Source organism: Suillus paluster (assembly GCF_016628075.1).
Source record: "Suillus paluster strain FC165 chromosome Unknown EDB91scaffold_18, whole genome shotgun sequence".
NCBI classification, from domain to species: Eukaryota; Fungi; Basidiomycota; class Agaricomycetes; order Boletales; family Suillaceae; genus Suillus; species Suillus paluster.
Window position 1 is genome coordinate 122,353 of NW_024537578.1, and position 18,982 is coordinate 141,334.

General features: G+C 45.8%; 10 protein-coding genes across 10 annotated transcripts; 6 read left to right on the forward strand and 4 right to left on the reverse strand.

The window, feature by feature from the left end:
- Positions 1-542: 542 nt before the first annotated feature.
- EDB91DRAFT_1011540 (uncharacterized protein) lies at positions 543-848 on the reverse strand (the record flags this gene model as incomplete). Its single annotated transcript, XM_041312423.1, has 1 exon — positions 543-848. A coding segment is annotated over one exon (306 nt), but the record flags the coding sequence as incomplete, so codon positions are not given.
- A 1,965-nt stretch (positions 849-2,813) lies between these two features.
- Positions 2,814-3,172, forward strand: EDB91DRAFT_1010800 (uncharacterized protein; the record flags this gene model as incomplete). The annotated part of the gene is made up of 2 exons (XM_041312414.1): positions 2,814-2,908; positions 2,962-3,172. Coding segments are annotated over 2 exons (306 nt in total), but the record flags the coding sequence as incomplete, so codon positions are not given.
- A 73-nt stretch (positions 3,173-3,245) lies between these two features.
- On the forward strand, positions 3,246-4,074 carry EDB91DRAFT_1051106 (uncharacterized protein; the record flags this gene model as incomplete). The annotated part of the gene is made up of 3 exons (XM_041313583.1): positions 3,246-3,425; positions 3,471-3,812; positions 3,862-4,074. Coding segments are annotated over 3 exons (735 nt in total), but the record flags the coding sequence as incomplete, so codon positions are not given.
- A 374-nt stretch (positions 4,075-4,448) lies between these two features.
- EDB91DRAFT_1017387 (uncharacterized protein) lies at positions 4,449-4,721 on the forward strand (the record flags this gene model as incomplete). The annotated part of the gene is made up of 1 exon (XM_041312507.1): positions 4,449-4,721. A coding segment is annotated over one exon (273 nt), but the record flags the coding sequence as incomplete, so codon positions are not given.
- A 668-nt stretch (positions 4,722-5,389) lies between these two features.
- On the forward strand, positions 5,390-8,607 carry EDB91DRAFT_1247093 (uncharacterized protein; the record flags this gene model as incomplete). Its single annotated transcript, XM_041322767.1, has 9 exons — positions 5,390-5,740; positions 5,796-6,054; positions 6,110-6,525; positions 6,628-6,651; positions 6,704-6,748; positions 6,805-7,225; positions 7,280-7,476; positions 7,537-7,726; positions 7,904-8,607. The coding sequence occupies 9 exons, from the start codon at positions 5,390-5,392 to the stop codon at positions 8,605-8,607; spliced, it is 2,607 nt and encodes an 868-aa protein (XP_041178469.1).
- An 814-nt stretch (positions 8,608-9,421) lies between these two features.
- On the reverse strand, positions 9,422-10,003 carry EDB91DRAFT_1346163 (uncharacterized protein). Its single transcript, XM_041325878.1, has 3 exons — positions 9,787-10,003; positions 9,559-9,715; positions 9,422-9,525 (listed from the first exon to the last, which is right to left on the reverse strand). Exons 1-3 carry the CDS (start codon positions 9,971-9,973, stop codon positions 9,453-9,455), a joined length of 417 nt encoding a protein of 138 aa, XP_041178470.1. The 5' UTR covers positions 9,974-10,003; the 3' UTR covers positions 9,422-9,452.
- Positions 10,004-12,406: 2,403 nt separating this feature from the next.
- EDB91DRAFT_1051124 (uncharacterized protein) lies at positions 12,407-12,760 on the reverse strand (the record flags this gene model as incomplete). The annotated part of the gene is made up of 1 exon (XM_041313585.1): positions 12,407-12,760. One exon carries the CDS (start codon positions 12,758-12,760, stop codon positions 12,407-12,409), a length of 354 nt encoding a protein of 117 aa, XP_041178471.1.
- A 1,991-nt stretch (positions 12,761-14,751) lies between these two features.
- Positions 14,752-16,590, forward strand: EDB91DRAFT_1236645 (uncharacterized protein; the record flags this gene model as incomplete). The annotated part of the gene is made up of 11 exons (XM_041321487.1): positions 14,752-15,105; positions 15,136-15,144; positions 15,187-15,285; positions 15,322-15,369; positions 15,433-15,486; positions 15,511-15,546; positions 15,589-15,859; positions 15,884-15,979; positions 16,001-16,132; positions 16,264-16,500; positions 16,550-16,590. The coding sequence occupies 11 exons, from the start codon at positions 14,752-14,754 to the stop codon at positions 16,588-16,590; spliced, it is 1,377 nt and encodes a 458-aa protein (XP_041178472.1).
- A 344-nt stretch (positions 16,591-16,934) lies between these two features.
- On the forward strand, positions 16,935-17,288 carry EDB91DRAFT_1051152 (uncharacterized protein; the record flags this gene model as incomplete). The annotated part of the gene is made up of 1 exon (XM_041313591.1): positions 16,935-17,288. A coding segment is annotated over one exon (354 nt), but the record flags the coding sequence as incomplete, so codon positions are not given.
- A 251-nt stretch (positions 17,289-17,539) lies between these two features.
- On the reverse strand, positions 17,540-18,331 carry EDB91DRAFT_1038930 (uncharacterized protein; the record flags this gene model as incomplete). Its single annotated transcript, XM_041312853.1, has 5 exons — positions 17,540-17,705; positions 17,780-18,002; positions 18,053-18,067; positions 18,121-18,243; positions 18,301-18,331. Coding segments are annotated over 5 exons (558 nt in total), but the record flags the coding sequence as incomplete, so codon positions are not given.
- Positions 18,332-18,982: the final 651 nt, after the last annotated feature.

Sequence of the window (18,982 nt, forward strand, 5' to 3'; positions counted from 1 at the left end):
AAGGCATCGTGTCACACTGCCGTTTTCACTCTCTGATGCCGTCAAGTGCAACAAGCCAGTGATAATTGGCGACTCAAATGCTATCAAGTAGGGCGTTGTACAGTGACCGGTGCTGAGCACTGAGCACTGAGCACTGAAATTCCGATGTAGGTATGTTTGTATGTAAGGTATTATATGCTAGGTAGTCATAATATATGATATATGCTGCAGGAAAGATTACGAAGGATAAGCCAAAGGTACTAGTATGCACCAGATTGAGGACCAGGTAGGTTACTGCTCAAGTATGGATTAAATGAGCCACTAATGTCAGTAGGGTAGGCAAATGAGTGGGAGTGTGGAGCAAAGGCATTGTGCTGAGAAGAAGTAGCGAGAATGGGTCCTGAAGTGGGGGGGATGCTTGGGAGAGTATTGCGAGAGGATGAGGCAAATGGAACTTGATAGGATGGTCCTGCGTGCGACGGAGTAGTGATATCAAGGTGAGGGCATGTGGCAGGGGGGACATTCTGATCATTTTCTTCAGAAGGACCTTCATTGAAGGACCGTTTTTTTCTGGCACGAGAACAGCCAGTGAAAAGGCCAACAAAGTGCTCGTCATTCTTCAGCTCTGGATGGGAGTCGAAGTATTCTTTGATGGCTTTCAAGAGCTCCGGTTTGGTCCCTGCGGTAGAAATTTGAAGGGCGCTGGCAATATCAATAAGATTGTCCTTGTTCTTTGCAGAAAACGAGCCGGTAAAACAAGCACCAGCACCCTGTGCTGCCTGTCGTGCTGACCGCACAGCCTTTTTGGCAGCCGCACATTGCTTTGCTTCATCCTTTTTCTTCTGGGCTGCTTCCCTCGCCATCTCTTGCTCCTCACATTCTTTCAGCCCTTGCGAGGATGTCAACCAGCACACATTGATGTTGTGCGCTCAAGTCTTCTTCCTTCCTGCACATGAATTTAATTTTTTCTTCATAGCATCGACCTCGCTCAATGCCATTGCACAGTGTGCTTCAGTGGCGCGCACCTGCGATTCCAGTGCCTTCACTTGGTCTTGAAGGAAGGAGATGTCCTCGTCAGAGTTTTGAGACATGCTGTGCCATTTTGGACCACAGCTGTGTAATGGTAGCTGTGGGTGAGAATTTGATGGAGTGTTGAGTGAAGGGATGGACATATGGTATGTGGGTAGCACAAATGAGGTACCGGTTGAGTTGACTGGATGAAAGTTGGACTCATCATCTGTGGACTCGTCATCCTCAGCAGTGGTGCTTGAGTCTGTGCTCGAGTCACTGTCCAAGTCACTATCTGAGTCTTCCAATAGTGGATCAGCACCTGTTGGAGGATGGAGCATGTTCTGGAAAGCTGGAAGTTGACTTGGCTGAATGGGGTATGAGGTAGGGACGCTAGCTTCAGTGGATGTTGCCATGCTTGGACCAAAATCTCTATCAATGAAAATGCTGGGATTAAATGGCCGAATTCCACTGTTCTTCCAAGCCTTCGAAATGATCTCTGTTGTGAACACCTTCCCATGTGCTGCCATATATTGATTGATGAAGTCAGCACGAGGTATCTCTTCACCAGTTTCGTCCAACACCTCTTCACAATGTTTGTACCATGCACGTTGAAGGGGGCCAAAAACACCGACATCCAAGGGTTGCAGCTCATGAGTGGTGTGCAGGGGAAGACAGAATAGCTCAATATTATGCTCAACTGCCAGGCACCGCATCTCCGGTGTGATGTGTGATCCGTGACCATCATAGATAAGGAGCACCTGGGTTGCCCAATAGGTAAGCATTACTATACTGGGCGATCAAGCGCCTCGCTAACTATTGTATGGCTTAGTTGCGTTAAATCTCAACACCAGCATTAAAACCCGCCCCAAATACTCTTTTACCTTATACCTGGTAAGTTATTCTCGGAATCAGCTGACAGTATTAGCTAACATATTATCAATAACATACACTATCTAAGCTATTCCCACGACTTCGTCTCCTCACCGTCAACGTTGAGCTCGCCGACACCATCCTCCTCCTCATTCTGTCCTCCCTGCTTCTGCTCAACATTAACATCGAGCTCACCGACGTCGTCCTCCTCCTCGTTCTGTCCTCCCTGCCTCTGCTCAACGTCAACATTCAGCTTGCCAATGCCGTCCTCCCTGCCTCTGCTCAACATCAACGTTGAGCTCAGCAACGCTGTCCTCCTCCTCGTTCTGTCCTCACTGCTTCTGCTTGACGTCAATGTTGAGCTTGCCAACACCATCCTCCTCGTTCTGTCCTCCCTGGCTCTGCTCAACACCAATATTGGCCTCCCTCTCAACGTCAATACTGGGCCCCTACTGCCCGTTCCTCTCAATGTCAACATTGGGCCTCTGCTGCCCGTTGCCCGCCCTTCTCAACGTTAACATTGAGTCTCTGCCACTCGTCCTTTCGAGCTCGCTGACGCCCTCCTCCTTGTTCCATCCTTCCTGCCTCTGCTCAACGCCAACGTTGAGCTCATTCTGCGCCCACACCATCCCCACGCAGGACCATACTCCCCTCTGCCAAGATGGCCTCCCATGGCACTTCATCCAAGAAGGTTTCAGGCTTATCATACGCAATAATCAGGCACGGCTTCAGTGGTTCCAACAGGCGCTCCAATGTGTTAACGGCTGGTAAACAAAGCCAGCGCTTGGAGGAGATAAATGATAAAAGACAGGAACGCCTGCAAGGTATGTTGGCTCCATTGCTTTACCGTTTGGCTCACATGATTCATAGAAATGACGTCGGCTGACCGAGATGTGGTCGAAAATATGATGTCGGACATTGGGTTCAATGCTGATACCACACCATACACAGCACCCCCAGGCAAAGAAGCACTGGACCTTAGTTATGAGGGTGGCAAACATGAGGCCTTTGATGGCCTATCAGAGCAAGTCGCGTCGCTATCTGTTTGGTATGTACCCATAACCTTCACCTTCGAATTTTACTCATAGTAAGTTATTTCAGTCGCTATGTAGACCCACGCACTCGTCATGATCGTATCGAGGTCCAGACTGGGCATTGGAACATTCAACTTGATCGCTTGGTTGATGTGTATATAGACTATCGTGATCGCAACTGGCAGGGTGATGGCGTGCCGAGCATCCCAGACGGTGTCATAAATCCTGATGGAAGCCATTGCATATCGCTTGCTAATATTGAACTAGTTGATCTATTTGGTGTGTGCTAACTTTGTTTGCTTTGCTTTGGTGATAATATCTGCAGGTTGCCGGAGAACAACACCGTGATCGCAACCTTCCCACATTTATCCAAATGAAACACTAATTTACCATGGCTATCTCGGTTGTTCTCCACTGTATCTGACGGTCGCTATCTCATTGCGTACACTCGCTGCATACCACCAATCGCATCGGACGTGCCCTCGGTTTAGCATTCAAGCACAATGCAAAACATTGTGCCATCTACACAATGTACGCCTTGAAATATCTTATTGTTGTCAGTCTGACTGTTCGTAGATTCCTTATCGTGCTTATCTCAACACTCAATTCTCTGCTGTGTATGATGTGTATCTCGAGATACTACATCGTGTGAAGACTCGCCTCAATGATGCTCTTGGCCGAAACACTCCCAACTGGCGGCTTCTAAATTCCTGCCCGTGTTGTGTTTATAAACTTGAAGGCGAGCCTCCCCTTCCTTTTGAATGGCTGGTGACTGTAGATGGAAATAACAGCCTCAAATGTTGGGCGTCATCGACGTATGGCCTGCAACCACGAGAAGATTCATGGCAGCCTCGTTCAGATTATTGGGTTGACTGGATGGCCATCAATAAATTTCAGAACGAAGTCCGAGCGCACACAGTATGTTGATTTATCTTTGTATGTACAAACACTGAAATGAGATTTATAGTCTGTGACTTCAAGTCATCCCAGACAAGATGACTGGGAAGATGTTGGGTCTGAAATGCAAGGATCGGAATTCAGATGCGCTGAGAGATGGAGAAATGCTGGCCCTGAGCAACGTAAAAAAATGTTTGCTGTTTTTGATGAGTCAGGGATTTTTATTGCAGCGACAATCGATATGAACAGGAAGCATCTCAGTGTCAATATCGTACCACTTTAGATCACCTAGAACGCCTAGTTGTCATGCGTTTGTTCGAGCTCTCAAAACTTTCACTTTCAGGAATGGGTGCGTATTTGATCTTTCACTTACTTGTGTGGAGAAACTGAGTAATTACAAGGCTATAAACTACGCCAGCAGATCGGAAAGGCCTTGCAGTGACACTCTGAGGCGATTCGAAATGCACTCAGCCGGTACAATGTTCAGGCTGCTGCACTAGATCCTCCGTGTCCGCAGTTGTCTTAGAAAGACATTACTGAGTATAGTTTCTTAGGCGTGTTTGATTTAAGTTGTCTTGCAGAGTCATAACTGAATATAGCTTCTTAGGCGAGTTTGATTTACTCCACCATTCATGCACAGACATTTGCGAGCTTGACTGGACAAAGCCTGCCCATCAGGAAGCAACAGTAAAGTATTTCAAGCTATGTCGTGCTCAGGAAGAGATTGCACGGCTTAATGTTGAAGTCCGTCGACTACGCACAGCAATTCACGACGAAGCCATCAAAATGACGACAGTCATTACTGAACTTTTGGTTTCGAATCCTCCACTAGGTCATGAGCTACAATGGCAATGGAAAGCACGCGAAGCCGTCAATGCTGTGCATACCTTTTGGTTGGATCAGATCACGCTTGAACCAGGTTTCTCAGGTAGTAGAGGGATCGGCCAGCAGGTCGGGGCTATCGCAACAGTGCTCGAGCCTACTAACTCCATCTCACACAGTATGGCTGGAGGTGATGGTACGTCTCTCTGCTTTGAAATATATACGTCAACTCAGCTACTGCCTCGACAGAAGTTGGTGTCACCCATGATACAATCACTTCGGAGTTTGCTAATGAGGGTGTCATGGAGCATGAGGAGCAATTGCAGGTCACGCAGGACATCACTGATTTTATTGCATCGATTGTTGATTAACAGACGGCCTTGTTTGATGTATTAGTTGAATCTGTCTCAAGTTTTCTTAAAATAAAATGCATTCACAGTTGTAATGTAATCTAAGGACGAAACAGCAGAATAAAAATCCTTATTAGATGCAGCAGCAAGAGCCTGACTGCTGTTGCTGAACAGATTGCCCCGGAGTAACTGTCGAGCACATACACGCATCCTTATTATAATTAGATTGGCAGCAGCAAGAGCCTGATTGCTGTTGCTGAACAGATTGCCCTGGAGTAACTGTCAAGCACATACACAAATCCTTATACATCGGTTGTCTTATCTGGAACTTATACACATGTACAGGCGCTCTCACTTTACTCAATCTTACACACTACTTTCATTCTTCGCCTCCAGTGTCCCTCCTGGAATTCAATGCCTACCAACATGTCAACGCCAAACCGTCTCAAAAAACCACTACCGCGACAAGCTGGGGCTGAAGATCCTGCTATGCCAAGTCCAGAGAGCCTTGGAAAGCCACATTTTATGCTTGCCAGTGTTGCAGCGCTGTATTTGGATTCCTTCGTGCCAGGTTTCAGCAATGCAGAGCGCCATGCTGCGGCTCATGCTTTGCTCAGGCATGAATCACATCAAGATGGCACCCATTATCACACAGAGACCCCCGGTGGTCTTCACCCCTCGTTTATCAAGTTCAATGAGGTCTTGACGTCCCAGGATCAGAAGATGATAACCCACGAGGAGTTTGTAGAAGCTGCACTTGAGGATGTTTTTGATGCGGTGCGTTTGTTTTTCAACTCAGTCTGTACAATTTTCAATGTAGTATGTGTTGCAGCTTTGTATGCAAGACCGTCTGGATGGTGGAATCTCACTTCTCATTCGCTGCCCTGGGTCTCAGGCAACAGACAGTCTGGCGGCTGAACATATCGCTGTCGATGTCTATGTCACTCCCCGTGAACTTCACAAGTTCCCAGAGCAGGTTGGAGGGGACGTCTCACTCTTTGTGCAAGGATTCTGTGAGCAGATGGCCAAACACCACCTTCAATGCTTCACAGAGCGGTGTCGCATTGAGGACATTCAACCTCCCCATCGCTGTGAGTCCCTGTTATTATTTTTCAGGAAAATTGATTGTCCTAACGCTGTCTACAGATCCAGCTCCTCAGGTGAATCCAACCGGGTCTCAGGCCTTGCCAGCCCCTTTGGTCCTGACTGGCTCACGCATCCAATTCTCTGCCCGACCTCCACTCAATTTAAATTGCGACTTCAAGATCCACTCCACCAAACCAAAGGGTAGTTCCAACACTCCGATTCATCCGCCATCAAGCTTCGTTCAGCACACCACAGCACTAGCAAGCGATTCTCTTACTAGCAACACCAAGCCTCGTCGGCGTCGACCCGCTGATGCCTTTTCACTCCCGAGGAATGTTCAACACAGCAATTCACCCATGCCTGTCATTGTGTATGGTCCACCGATTATTAGCATTGGACCGAATACCGATGTGGTGCTTGATCGCTTCAGAATGGGGGATGGGATGATTCCCGAGCTCCGCGAGCTAATGACAACTGTATGCAACACCTGTTGGGAGGCTACCCTGAGGTCTCCAAAGTGGGGTCTCACATTCGAGCAGGCAATGCATCTGACAAATGCACTTAACGCTGACCTGTAGGGGCCCAAATTGGAGGCAATCGTGGTATGAACTTAATGTTTTATTAGTCTGAGAATGCTGCTAACGACTGCTGCAGCCGAAAGCAATGTTAACTAAGACCTTTCAGGTGCTCGGGATCACGGTGTGCTTGTGTGCACTATACTTTTTTGGACTTTTATTCAGGTATTAAAAATGTAGATTGCCGTTAATGCACCATATGGCACATGTTTGTTTTTTGAAACTTATAAACCTGTGATGCTGATCCGGGTTGAATGGCAGGACATGAGCTCCCAGACTTTCTATGCATCGAGCACTCGCTCGAGACGCATCCAGCCCTCACCTCGTTGCCATCCAAGGGTCCAACTGAGCAAGGAAGCACGAATCTTGCTCACTGCCTCTCGCCGTGAAAAATCCCGCTGCTTCAAGACTGCGCTTGACGACGTGTGGGCCCGCATCGATGAATCTGTCAAGACGATTGCGTCTTCTAACGGCAAGACTATTCACCGCGTCCAGCATGACTTATACATGGGTCAACGGCTCTTGCGATCAAAACGCTCCAAATTGAGTGCATGGAATGCATTCTGCTGGAAGAAGAATCAGACCGCAGACAAAGAAAACGGTACATATTTTTTTCGTTTCTAGTTCTTCTACACTGACTTATTTTACACTACAGGTTTGTTGGGGAAGGCAGTCTTACCAGACCTTGTCCAGGAGAATCGCACTGAGTATCATGAACTCTCTGCCGATGCGAAAGCTAGCCTCTTGAAGGAGTATGAGGAGCATAAGGCCATGAAGACCACCGGTACTCGCATATCCACCAAATCGAAGGTCAACAACGTTACACAGACCCTCAAAGCCGTCGAGAATGAGGTATGCAATCTATTTTATTTTATTTTATTTGAACAATATTAGCTAACAAAAATTGTGTAGTTGAATAGCTTAAGGTGCCGGACGGGCGCAGAGACGATACTATATACAACACGTAGCTCTACTGACCTGCCACTCTGTGGAATTGCCTATGCAACTGAAGGTGTTCAAGATTTCATGGAGTCTGTCATGAACATCGATAACCAAGACCTCGTTAGTAAGATGGAAGGTTTCGCCATGAGTGGGATATGCGGTAAGTTTTTTCCCCATACTTTGTGAATATGCTGCTAAATGTATTTTAGGCGTGGCTAAAAATCATCAACAATGTTGCTCCGAGGTTCGCGGCTCAATCCGACATGAAATTAATCAGAAGCTTTGTGAGTCTTCTGTCACTCATTAACCGTTCTATAGTCTCACTTATGAATTTCAGAGGAGGCAACTGGTGACCCAGATGCAAAGATGCAGTGGGCTCACTATTGGCGTAACATTGTCCAGCGATACCTTGTCATTTGCGAAGGATGGCCTGATGGCATTCCCTTTGGAAACCTTAGCAAAGTGTCTAACTCATTCACCAATCTGGAGATGCTTCTACGCAAATGGAAGTCTGGAGATATTTACTGGAGACAGATGGATAATGAGGAGTTCGAGGAACTTCACCGCGAGCGAAACGAGAAACTCAACAGTGGTGAGATTATTGAACTTCATCGCCGGACCTGCTCAGACAAGGGCAAGAAGTGCACTTGCACTCGTTCTCCTGACGAGAATGATGAGAACCCTCCCCCGAGACTCCGCAAGAAGTGCACTTGTGCTCGTTCTCCTGACGAGAATGACGAGAACCTTCCCCCAAGACGCCGCAAGAAGACACACAAGAGTCTTCCATTTGTCGACACTGACACTGACACTGACACCGACAACAACAACAGCAATGTCAATGGGACGACGCCTGCACCACTTACCTCACTCCCTTCCTCATCGAGCAGCGGTTCCACTCAGCTCGAACCTTCAGCATCTCTTACCACCAATGGCAATGAACTGCCTCCCCCATTGAGTGGGACGGGTTTCAATATTTCATTTGATTTTGACGGTGCTTATGCACACTCAAATCAATTATTTGCTGGCCCTTCTGCCCTTTGAGGTGTCTTACCATTTGTCGATTCACAATATAGGTTGATTGGCGTTTAAAATAATCAGGGTGTTTAAAATAGTCAGGGCATTTAAAATGGTCGGTCCGAATAAAGTTTCCAGGGAACAGGCTTGATTATTGCGTCAATTAAACAGAGCAACGCATAAACTAGTATCAAAGATAAGGTGCTCGTATGACAGAAAGCACCGACATATCCCCTAGTATACACCGTGTGTCATGACTACAAGTCAATTTGACTGGTGGTGCGGAGCATACTGATAAAATCATTAAGGGATTAATAGCGAGTAAGCAGTGTGCCCACAAACCATTTAATTGAAGGATGAAGTCTGAGAACAATAGTAGTGTAGGTGAAGAAACAAGCAGGGCGGTGAGGTAGAATGGGTAGAGCGGGCAGAGAGAACTCCATGTTGACAAGAGGAAGGTGCAGGAGGATGGTGTGGGCACACGACGAGCAGCCTGAGGACAGGCTCAATACGAAGGGTGTGGAACAAGCTCAATGTTGGCGTTGAGCAGAGGCAGGAAGGATGGAATGAGGAGGAGCATCAGGAAAATGTGGTAAGGCTATATAGCCACCCATAGCGCTATAGACTGCTATACAGACTCCATAGCCCTATAGCTCATATAGCCAAGTGCCCAATTGTGCAGGCTTACTACACCAGTGTATAGTGCTATATAGCTCTATTAAAGTTGCTATAGCTGGGTGGAACATACCACAACTATTGTAGCTATTATAGCTCAAAACACAAAGCAAAAATTTCTCTTAATAGCTGTTTGTTGCCATGATAGTGTTCTCAAAATTAAAAAAAAGCGAAAATTCCAAATTATATTTCAACTACTACAATACATGTAAACTAATAACTACAAAACAGGCAAAAATGCGAAAATTACAGGAGGAAGAGGCAAGAGAACTAGAAGGAAGAATCAGAGAGGAAAGAACTTATCAAATAGTGAAAATTGCGAAAATTCTTGAGGGAAGAGGAGGGAAGGGAGCTAGAAGGAGAGGATCAGACAGGAGGAAGTGAGAGTCAGAGAAAAGACTTGCCAAATGGTCAAAAATGCGAAAATAGTTGGGGGGAGGAGGAGCAGGAGGGAAGAGAGCTAGAAGGAGAGGGTTAGAAAAAAGATTAGTCAAATAGTCAAAAATGCGAAAATTATGGAGGAAGACTTACCAGAGTTCAAAGCACCAGCACCAGCACCAGCACCAACAACATCAACACCAAGAGAAGGATAGAGAAGCAAGAAGAAGAGAAGAGAGGCAAAAACTCGAAAATTGTAAGAGAAATATGGAAGATAATCTAATGAGGGGGCAGTGGGGGGGAAGGAAAGAATGGGAAAAGACTTGTTGGTTGACCGCATTTTTGCTTACATAAGCAGTGCCAAACAAAGCCACAACACAAGACTTGGTGAATTTTCGAGTTTTTGGTTAATAGGACTAGGATTATGACAGTAAGAAAAAGACAATGAAATTGACTGTTAGCATTAGGATTTTGAATACACATAAGGTGAATTTTCGCATTTTTGCTTACATAAATAAGGTGTACCTTAACACTTTTGAACCCTTCAATTCCAAGTATTTTCCTTATAACTCACTAAGATCTTGACCTATTGAAGTCATTAGACTATGGATAGACTTCCCTTGACAAGGACTACAACTTTGATTTAATCGAAAAAAGTTCCCATGGTCAAGTTGCTTTCTTGAACCCTTCAATTTCGAGTATTTTCCTTATAACTCACTAGGATCTTAACCTATTGAAGTCATAAGACTATGGATAGACTTCCCTAGACAAGGACTACAACTTTGGTTTTCATCGAAAAAAGTTCCCACGGTCTACTGGGGTCTATAGTTGTTGAAATGTTTTACTTCTAAATACACTTACCAAACTTTATGGTAATATATAGACTTTCATGATGTCTATACTGGTCTATAGTGCTGTGATAGCTTGCCATAGACTGTATAGAGCTGTGGTGTGCTATCGGGGCTATATAGAGGATGGTCCTCTATATAGAGATACAGTTTTTCCTGATGCACGACCCGAATGATATGATGGACTACCACCAGGTTGACTTGAATGAGCCTGAGTATGATGTCGGCACACTTGCAGAAGGTCCTCCCACTGCAGAGGCACACACTCGTGCACACCAACATCATGACACGATTGCCCTTCGGATGTGGGAGGACTACTGTCAGATGAGACAGCAGAGAGGTCAGTCAGTCATAGAGGACAAACTTTTGTAGTCATTTGCATCAATTTTTCATAGTCATTTGCGTCAATTTTTCGTAGTCGCTTGCGTCAATGTTTCATAGACAGTTGCGCAACAAAGTGTCATGATATTCAGTACTACTTCTAGTAGTACTAACAACGTCAAATGCAAGCATGATACAGCGAAAATCTAGTTCAAGTAGGTTGATAAGAAAAGCTTCCAGGTGCTCTCCTTCTCGATGACAAGGTATGAATCAGCTATGGCAACATCGGCTTGGAAATGCTTGATAATCTCCACTATTTCATGGTCCTCCAGACCCTCCTTCTGCAGCTGAATGATAGCCTTCTGCTTGTGCACCGGAATGGGATCCACCACGGGACGTGGGGCAACCTGAGTTGTGCGCTCTTGCATGACGTCTGTTGCACGATCGAAGGAGTTGGTGAGATTATGAATCTCCTTACTCATGTCTTGGAAAGCTTGTGGGATAGCCACATGCTGTGACTTGACAGACTTCCCTGACTCGGATGCAGATTTTGTAGAGCCTGGAGGGCGAGCAAAGGCTCTCATATTGTCACCTGACTCTCCACCTGCTTTTCGTTTACCACTGCCAATAGTAGAAGTGCCCGGCGTAGAGGGTGTGAAGGTGGCCCGTTGTGCCGCATCAAAGGGAGAGGGTGGCAACATGTTGATATCTACATCTGGTGAAGTGTCAGCACCATACTCAATGTCGTCCAATGCTTTCTCCTGGTCAACTATATTGGCTTCATCAAAACTTGTGCCAGCTAGGGGCTGAGAAGTGGTAGCTTGACTCAGAGCCCCTACCAGTGCAACATTATTGGCAGGCATGCGGGTGTAGAAAGCACGGTTGCCACATGTATTTGATGGCAAGAGTTCCTTCATTGCTTCATAGTGCACCCAGCCTTTATTCTTGAATGGCTTTGCGGCGGGAGTAGACTGCATCATATTAGTAGCTGCCAGTGGTAGCGGAGCATTGGCAGCACTTACTTTCAATATCTCAGCCCATACCGTCTCAGATACAGCTGTTATGTTGGTGCCATGGTCCAGACTGTATGACAAGCCAGAATAGTTTGCTACTTTGTCGACAACACTGAACATGCTATGGAGCTGAAGGTCTTATCAGTACAGACTCTAGGCTAGTAGTACTGATGTGTTGCAATAAAAACTTACCCGTGTCCATTTTGATTGACATGTTTCGAGCGTCTTTGGTGCACCTTGTGTGGTATGTTTAGCCATCTCAGTAGCAACAGAGGTCCAGAAGGTCCTGTCAAAGTTCAGTCCATCGCCACCCTTAGACTGGTGTGTAGTGATGAACTGGATGAGGTGTGTTTCGTCATCTTGTGTCCAGATGCATCGGTCTTTGGTTTCAGACGCATCTTGACCCTCCAGTGCGCTCTTCCTTCCACGGACCATGGTGTGTTGTAGATGTCCACAGCGGTTATGACTTGAATGAGTCAATCTAGTAGTAGATCGTGTAGTGGGCATGTTATCGATATGGCTTGTCACATATGTCACACTGACCCCCAGCATTACAAAGCACCATATTTCTGAAATTTGGCAAAATTTGGTTTATCTGAACAGACTCTTATACTTCAGGTATCTACCATGAGGTACAAAGTACCTCTCTGGTGAAGCCTTCCTTCCACCACCTTGCTGACACCCCTTCTCATCCATGTTATACACGTTTTCCCAGGGAATGTCCTTTTCATCAAGAAGCTTCTTAAGAAGCTCAAAATGGTGATCGACAACAGTGTGGTTAAAATTTTGGCATTGTTTTGGGTCCAGAGCTGATGGTTTCCCCAAGCAGATATCTGGGTGATGTTTGATAAAACCTCTGACCCACTTCTCACAGGGCTTAGACTGTCCGTGACATAATACAGCTGCCTTGCTTCGGATTGTGCACTTGCTGAGTGGATGCCCCATGGAGCTGAGTAATTTAATCCAGTCAATGAGCACATCCTCTGACTCTGGTGAAAGGATCTGCTGCCCAACATGAGCCTTGTTATATGGCTGACTTTTGCCAAGAAACCGTCGACGAAGGGTGTGATATGGGACTTTGTGCTCTGTTGCAACAGCACAAATGTTATGAGAAGGAGAAGCATGTAGAACAGAGCAGGCATGTTGGATTTTATCCTCGAGTTCTTGAGCAAACTTGTAGGATTGTTTTGCCTTGGGCATGCGACCTGCACTGCAAGACTGAAAGTTTAACTTTGCAGATTCATGTTTGCGCAAGTCTTGGCAGAGTTGCCGAGCGGAGCTTGACAACTCCGAATGCCAACTCACTGCTCCTGTCACGCCCTGTGTGTCGATAGTAGAACACTTTTATCTCACAATACAACTCAGCTTTCATGTTAGAAAAATTTAGGATAGTATCAGAAGACAATGAAGAATCCCTTGTAAAATCCTTGATTTTTTCGGCACATGTGATGGCTTCCCTCCGACGGATTGGCGTGGAAAGTACACTTTCTGAGCAGTGTTTCACTGCCGCAAGCACTTCTAGTCCATTTTTCATGAAATAAAAAATACACACAGTAAGCTATGTATTAATCATCCTTCAGAATCGTTGTGTGAAGGAAATGAGTGAAAGATGAGTGTGGTACATCGTGTTTTGCAACTCTGGGCCAAAGATAGTATATGCAAACAGCTGTAAGTACAAGTCTGTAAATGGTCATTATATTTAGCGCATTAAGCTCTGATTCTTCAACCATGACCTTCAGTCAAACAGCATCTAAGTTGTTGGTCAGTGGGGTTCCAAGTTCTCTTCTAACTCCCGTCGGATTGCTCCTATTTCATCCACCATACTCGTCCATACGTCCCTGCATACATCTGTATTGCTTCTGTGCACCATTCAAAGACGAACCAAGCACTGTGGGCAGTAGAATCAATTAATTTACATGTGTTCATCACTGATCACGGAAGTTTTCAGCAGATCTGTCACTGGAATGGCACTCAAGTGTTTTTTAGTGAGAATAAAATATCTGAAAATTTCATTGACTTTGGTGTTGATCACTTTAAAATCAGTGACTTAGGCATTGAGCGCGAAAAAAATCAATGATGAACACACTAAATTTAAGCTAAATGAATTGTTGATCCTGTCTCATGATTTCCATCTTCAGCATTTCCGACGAGTGCTTCCGAGACTCGAGTGCACACCATAATATAATTAAAGACTGCATACACCCTTGATCAATCACCACCATCGATGTCGTGCCTTCAACCAGCCATGTCACAATCCAGAAATCCTTCACCTACTGATGACTATGGAACATGCAGGTGCAAACCATCATGTGGTAAATGGCTATCAAAGTCTGCATGGAATAAGCACTACCGAAAATTCATCAACAACGAGCTGGAATGTATGGAGGATTCAGACCGGGAAGATGACGAAGACAGATATATGGAGCAAGAGAGTGGTAGCTCCAATGACGAGTGAGTTTGGCATGCTGTACCAAAGATAATCCTAATCGTGAATCGTGATAGTTCGACTGGCAGGTCCTTCCACACTGGGTCATCAGAGGATGTCATGAGCATCGATGATGGCTGCAGCCAGGCTGCTTGTAGTGACATCGACTGTGATGAATCATCTGATCGCTCGTATGCCTCAGAAACACCAATTGATATTCCTGAAAACTTCATCTTTGATGAAGAAGCAGATGATGACGAGTATCTGCACCTTTCACTCCAGGATATTGCAGAACAGCTCAATGCTTGGGCAGACCCAAATGGTGATGGCGATTTTTATGACGTCTGTGAGTGTTTTTCTATTCAATTGACCTGATACTCAAATGTTTGACGCAGGTAATGACATCATTACGGAAGAGGACCGCGACAATATCCGAGCTTTTCAGCTGAAGATGCTTGCGAACATACCTCGCTATGCCTATGATAGGATGTGTTATGCTTTCCGACACAAAATGACTTTGGATTCTGAATGGGTTGTAGTTCACCGCTTAGCGCTGCTGTCTGGAATTGAACCCCAGAACATACACTGCTGCATACAATCTTGTATCGCTTATACGGGACAATATGTTCATGATGAAAGATGCCCCTTTTGCAATGAAGGCCGATATACCAAACACGGACATCCTCAACGCACATTCATGTACATTCCTCTTATTCCTCAACTTCAAGCTCTCTTTCATAATCCCACCATAATTGAACAAATGGCTTATCGGCACAACTTTGTACAGAGTGATAGGCTTATCAGGGATGTGTTCGATGGCAAGTGGTACCACAAACTTCGCTCCCGTCATGTTGTTGTAGACGGTGTCAAGCGAAGACACAAATACTTTCACAAGCCACATGACGTAGCACTTGCGCTATCTGCTGATAGCTATCTCCTCTTCAAGAGACGTCGCGGGGGCCCATCTGCTACTCCCATCCTTCTACAAAATTTCAACCTCCCTCCGCAGATCCGAACTCGCCTAGAGAATCTCATCTGCGTTGGAGTCATTCCAGGTCCCCATCAACCGAAAGATATTGAGTCTTTCCTTGCTCCCTTCGATGATGAGCGTGCTGTTCTCGCCGATGGAGTGCGAACACTTGACGCATCCACTTGAAATCATTTTGATCTCCATGCATACGTCATCTTCGAGGACGGTGATATTGTTGCTATCGAAAAGCTATTAAACATCAAGGGTCACAATGCAGTCTATCCATGTTGTTCATGTGAGATACAAGGAGTACAAAATATCACTGGCCACGGCAAAGTGTACTATACACCTCTTAGCACCCCAGACCTTGACCACCAGCCTCGGCCATCTCTTGACCCTCGCCATCTGCCTCTTCACTCACACCAGAGCTACCTTAAGACACACAACAAATTACAGTCAGCCACAACAAGAACAGAGAAAGCGGCCATTGCCAAGCAGACTGGTATTCGCGGCCCCCCTGCACTACGACGTGTGGAATCATTGGACTACTCAAAATCATTTCCATATGAATGGATGCATCTGTTTCTGGAGAACATTGTGCCTACCCTCGTAAATCTGTGGACTGGTCGTTTTAAAGGCCTTGATTCTGGTTTTGGGAACTATGAGATCCCAGACGACATTTGGGAAGAAATTGGAGCTGAGACAGTGGGCGCCATCAAGGACATCCCTGCAGCCTTTGTACGGGCCCTTGGAAATATTGCTCATGACCGTTCGAATTTTACAGCCGAAGCATGGGGATTTTGGTTCATGTACCTGGCCCCAATCATACTCAAGGATCGATTTGAAGATGTGAAGTACTATGACCACATGTGTGAACTTGCAGGGATGATGAAGAAAATGCTGCAATTCCAGCTTACTCATGGTGAGATTGACGCACTCGACGAGGGACTAATCCAATGGGTCAAAACATACGAAGAGTAAGTGTCATCTCCTCTCAAAATGCGGTGCTATTATTGATACCTTTCCGATTCAGCTACTACTACCAATATGCAGAGGATCGATTGTCAACATGCACCCTCCCCATCCATGGTCTACTTCACGTGGCAAGTGGGATACGCTTCTGTGGACCAGTATGGACAAGCTGGACATTTTACATGGAGCGCTACTGTGGCTTTCTCCAGGCTCACCTGCATTCGCGCCAATTTCCTTGGAGTAATATCAGTCGGCGGGTGTTGTATATGGCCTATCTGACCCAAGTGACAGTAAAATATGACCTTGGCGAAGACTTTCGTGTGACGTCTCGACGTCTACAAGATGGTGAACTGCAACAGGGTGAAAGGGTTTTTGATACATGTATGTGCTTGTCTATCTATCAACTGACAACATGGCAGACAGTTTAATGATGTTGGCCGTCAGATCCTGAATTCATCATTTGTGCACCTATCAACTACAAGTATAGGCCTAGAGATGACAACTTGTTGGGTGTCATTGCTACATACTTCCACCAGATCCTTGGTAGATGGCAAGATCAAATTCAAGCCCAACTGCCCACAGTGATGCCACTATGTGGAAAAGCACGCATTTACTACTGAGGGGACACAATTCGTACCATCTTTGCAATTCGCCGACTGACAGAATCCTACAGAGATAACACCTTCGTGCGGGTAAGTATATTGTTGTTGTTTGATCATAAAACTTACTATCTGTAGTACGAGATTCAATATAATGACACAGGAAATCGTGTCATCAATGTCATAGGCTACGGTCGCCTTGAGAAGATCATACTTTGCAACTTGGATGGCAAGGCCATATGGGGGACTCACCAGAATTCCCTCCACATCCTCGCAGTTATTGCACCCTGTTATACAGATGGACGTGATGCTTCACAAATCCTTGTGGAGTATAAGAAATTCCTGCCAATCATTGTTAGCGATGTATGCAATATAAAAGCCGCAGTGGGCCGAGTTAATACTCGCAGAAGGTGGGGTATCATAGATCGTACCATCAATGCTGCCTGTGCATCATTTGCAGATGTGGATGAGTACAACGAAGATTATATTTCAGACGAGGACACATAGATACAGCAATGAAAAAGTAGTTTCAATTCTCCACGCCTATCAGCTCTGGCTCCCCCATCCGCACCGCTTCTTCGAGCACTTTCAAGTGCTTCTCAAGCTTCAAGTTTAATGCGAGCCTGTAGTTCATGTTCGACGCCTTTTTGAACTGGCCAGCATGCTTGAAACCACCAGGTGTGCCATCATGCTTCGGGCGCGTGACCCACCCAGTGTTGTGGTCCGTATAGATTGACAATAGGAAGACTGAAAATGACGATCATGGCGAAGGTGCCGAAAGAGAGCACGAAGGTGAGCCAGAAGCGCTTGAAAATTCGGGGGACTTCGATAAAGAAATTCGAATGTTCGACTTCCTTTTTTGTTGCTCCCCAAGTGATGTTGTATGAGAACATGTGGGCCAAAAGAGCGGTGGAGAGGTGGACACTAAGACCGCCAAAGAAGAAAAAGCTGCGAGAGTTGGTATGAGCTTGGGCCTGAAATAAGCGACGGACACGTACAAGAAAGGAACCCAGGTGTAGGTCTCAACAAGCGAGGCCCACATGTTACAGTGTCCAAGTCTGTATTCAAGAAGAACGTAGCTGACGTTGCCTGATCCAGGAAACACAGTGAGAATTGTGAGAAAGACTTCAAAGCTATGAAGATAGTAGCCATCCGTTTCAAATGCCAGTCCAAGAAGGATATAGTTGAGGACCGACAAAACTGCCGAGGCTGCGATACCATCTGTACAATCTGTGAGCATAGCAGGAATACAACAAAAGACCTTGTCCTACAACAGGAAAACATATCTTTTGAAACCGAAATCAGCATGTTGGCCATAATTCTTATCAACCTTACTCACATGCCATCATACTAATTTTGTAATGGACCGGCGCATTTGACCATACAAAGATACGCAGCTGTTTGTTGATTGGACCCTTCCTCCACCATTCAATAAGGGGGTTGAAAATCAACTCGCTACAACCTTCCCAAGACCCTAACCGTCAGCACAGATCCCGTTGATGGAATGGCTCATCCGTACCGTATGAGTATTTTTGCCATTGATTCAATTGCTTCCTTGATTTGCTGGTGCGAAGTCGAAGCCAATCTGAATTAAGGCCTATACTACAACGTGTAAGTTGTCTGAGCCGCAGAAGTTCTCGTCTGGTGGGCCCAGAACAGGAAGGTAATTGTGCCATTCGCTATGGTTCCCTGAATGAAGCTCGAAACAGTTTATCAAATGGTCGTCAATGCAACATTACAGGAATGACGACTTTTTCGTTACATGGAGGATTGGAAGCTCATATGTTGATAACATCGATTCAATGTACCGGGTTCCTAAATTCTGCTTGGATAAGAGCAGCAGGGAAGGCATGAGTGCCGAATGACGATATGCATAGGAATGGATGATTGAGGTTACACCAGTCATCGCCGGCATCGGGTAGGGGTGCATGATTCCCTTAGACGGGTCGGTCTTTCTTTGCAACTCTTACATCCTTACTTGTGGTTATCAACCTGCATCAAAGGCACCTAGTGTAATACCTCCCTGTCGGCATCGTGGTCGCGTTCGCGGTCTCTGTCATGGTCGTCATGACGGTCTCGGTCATCTCTGGTGTCTCTGGTATCTCTTTCAGAGTGACGATGGGGGCTTCAAGAACGCTCACGATTTGTGATGTATAGCCAGCACCAGGAAAGACTTAGACACAGACACGAATTCACAGATA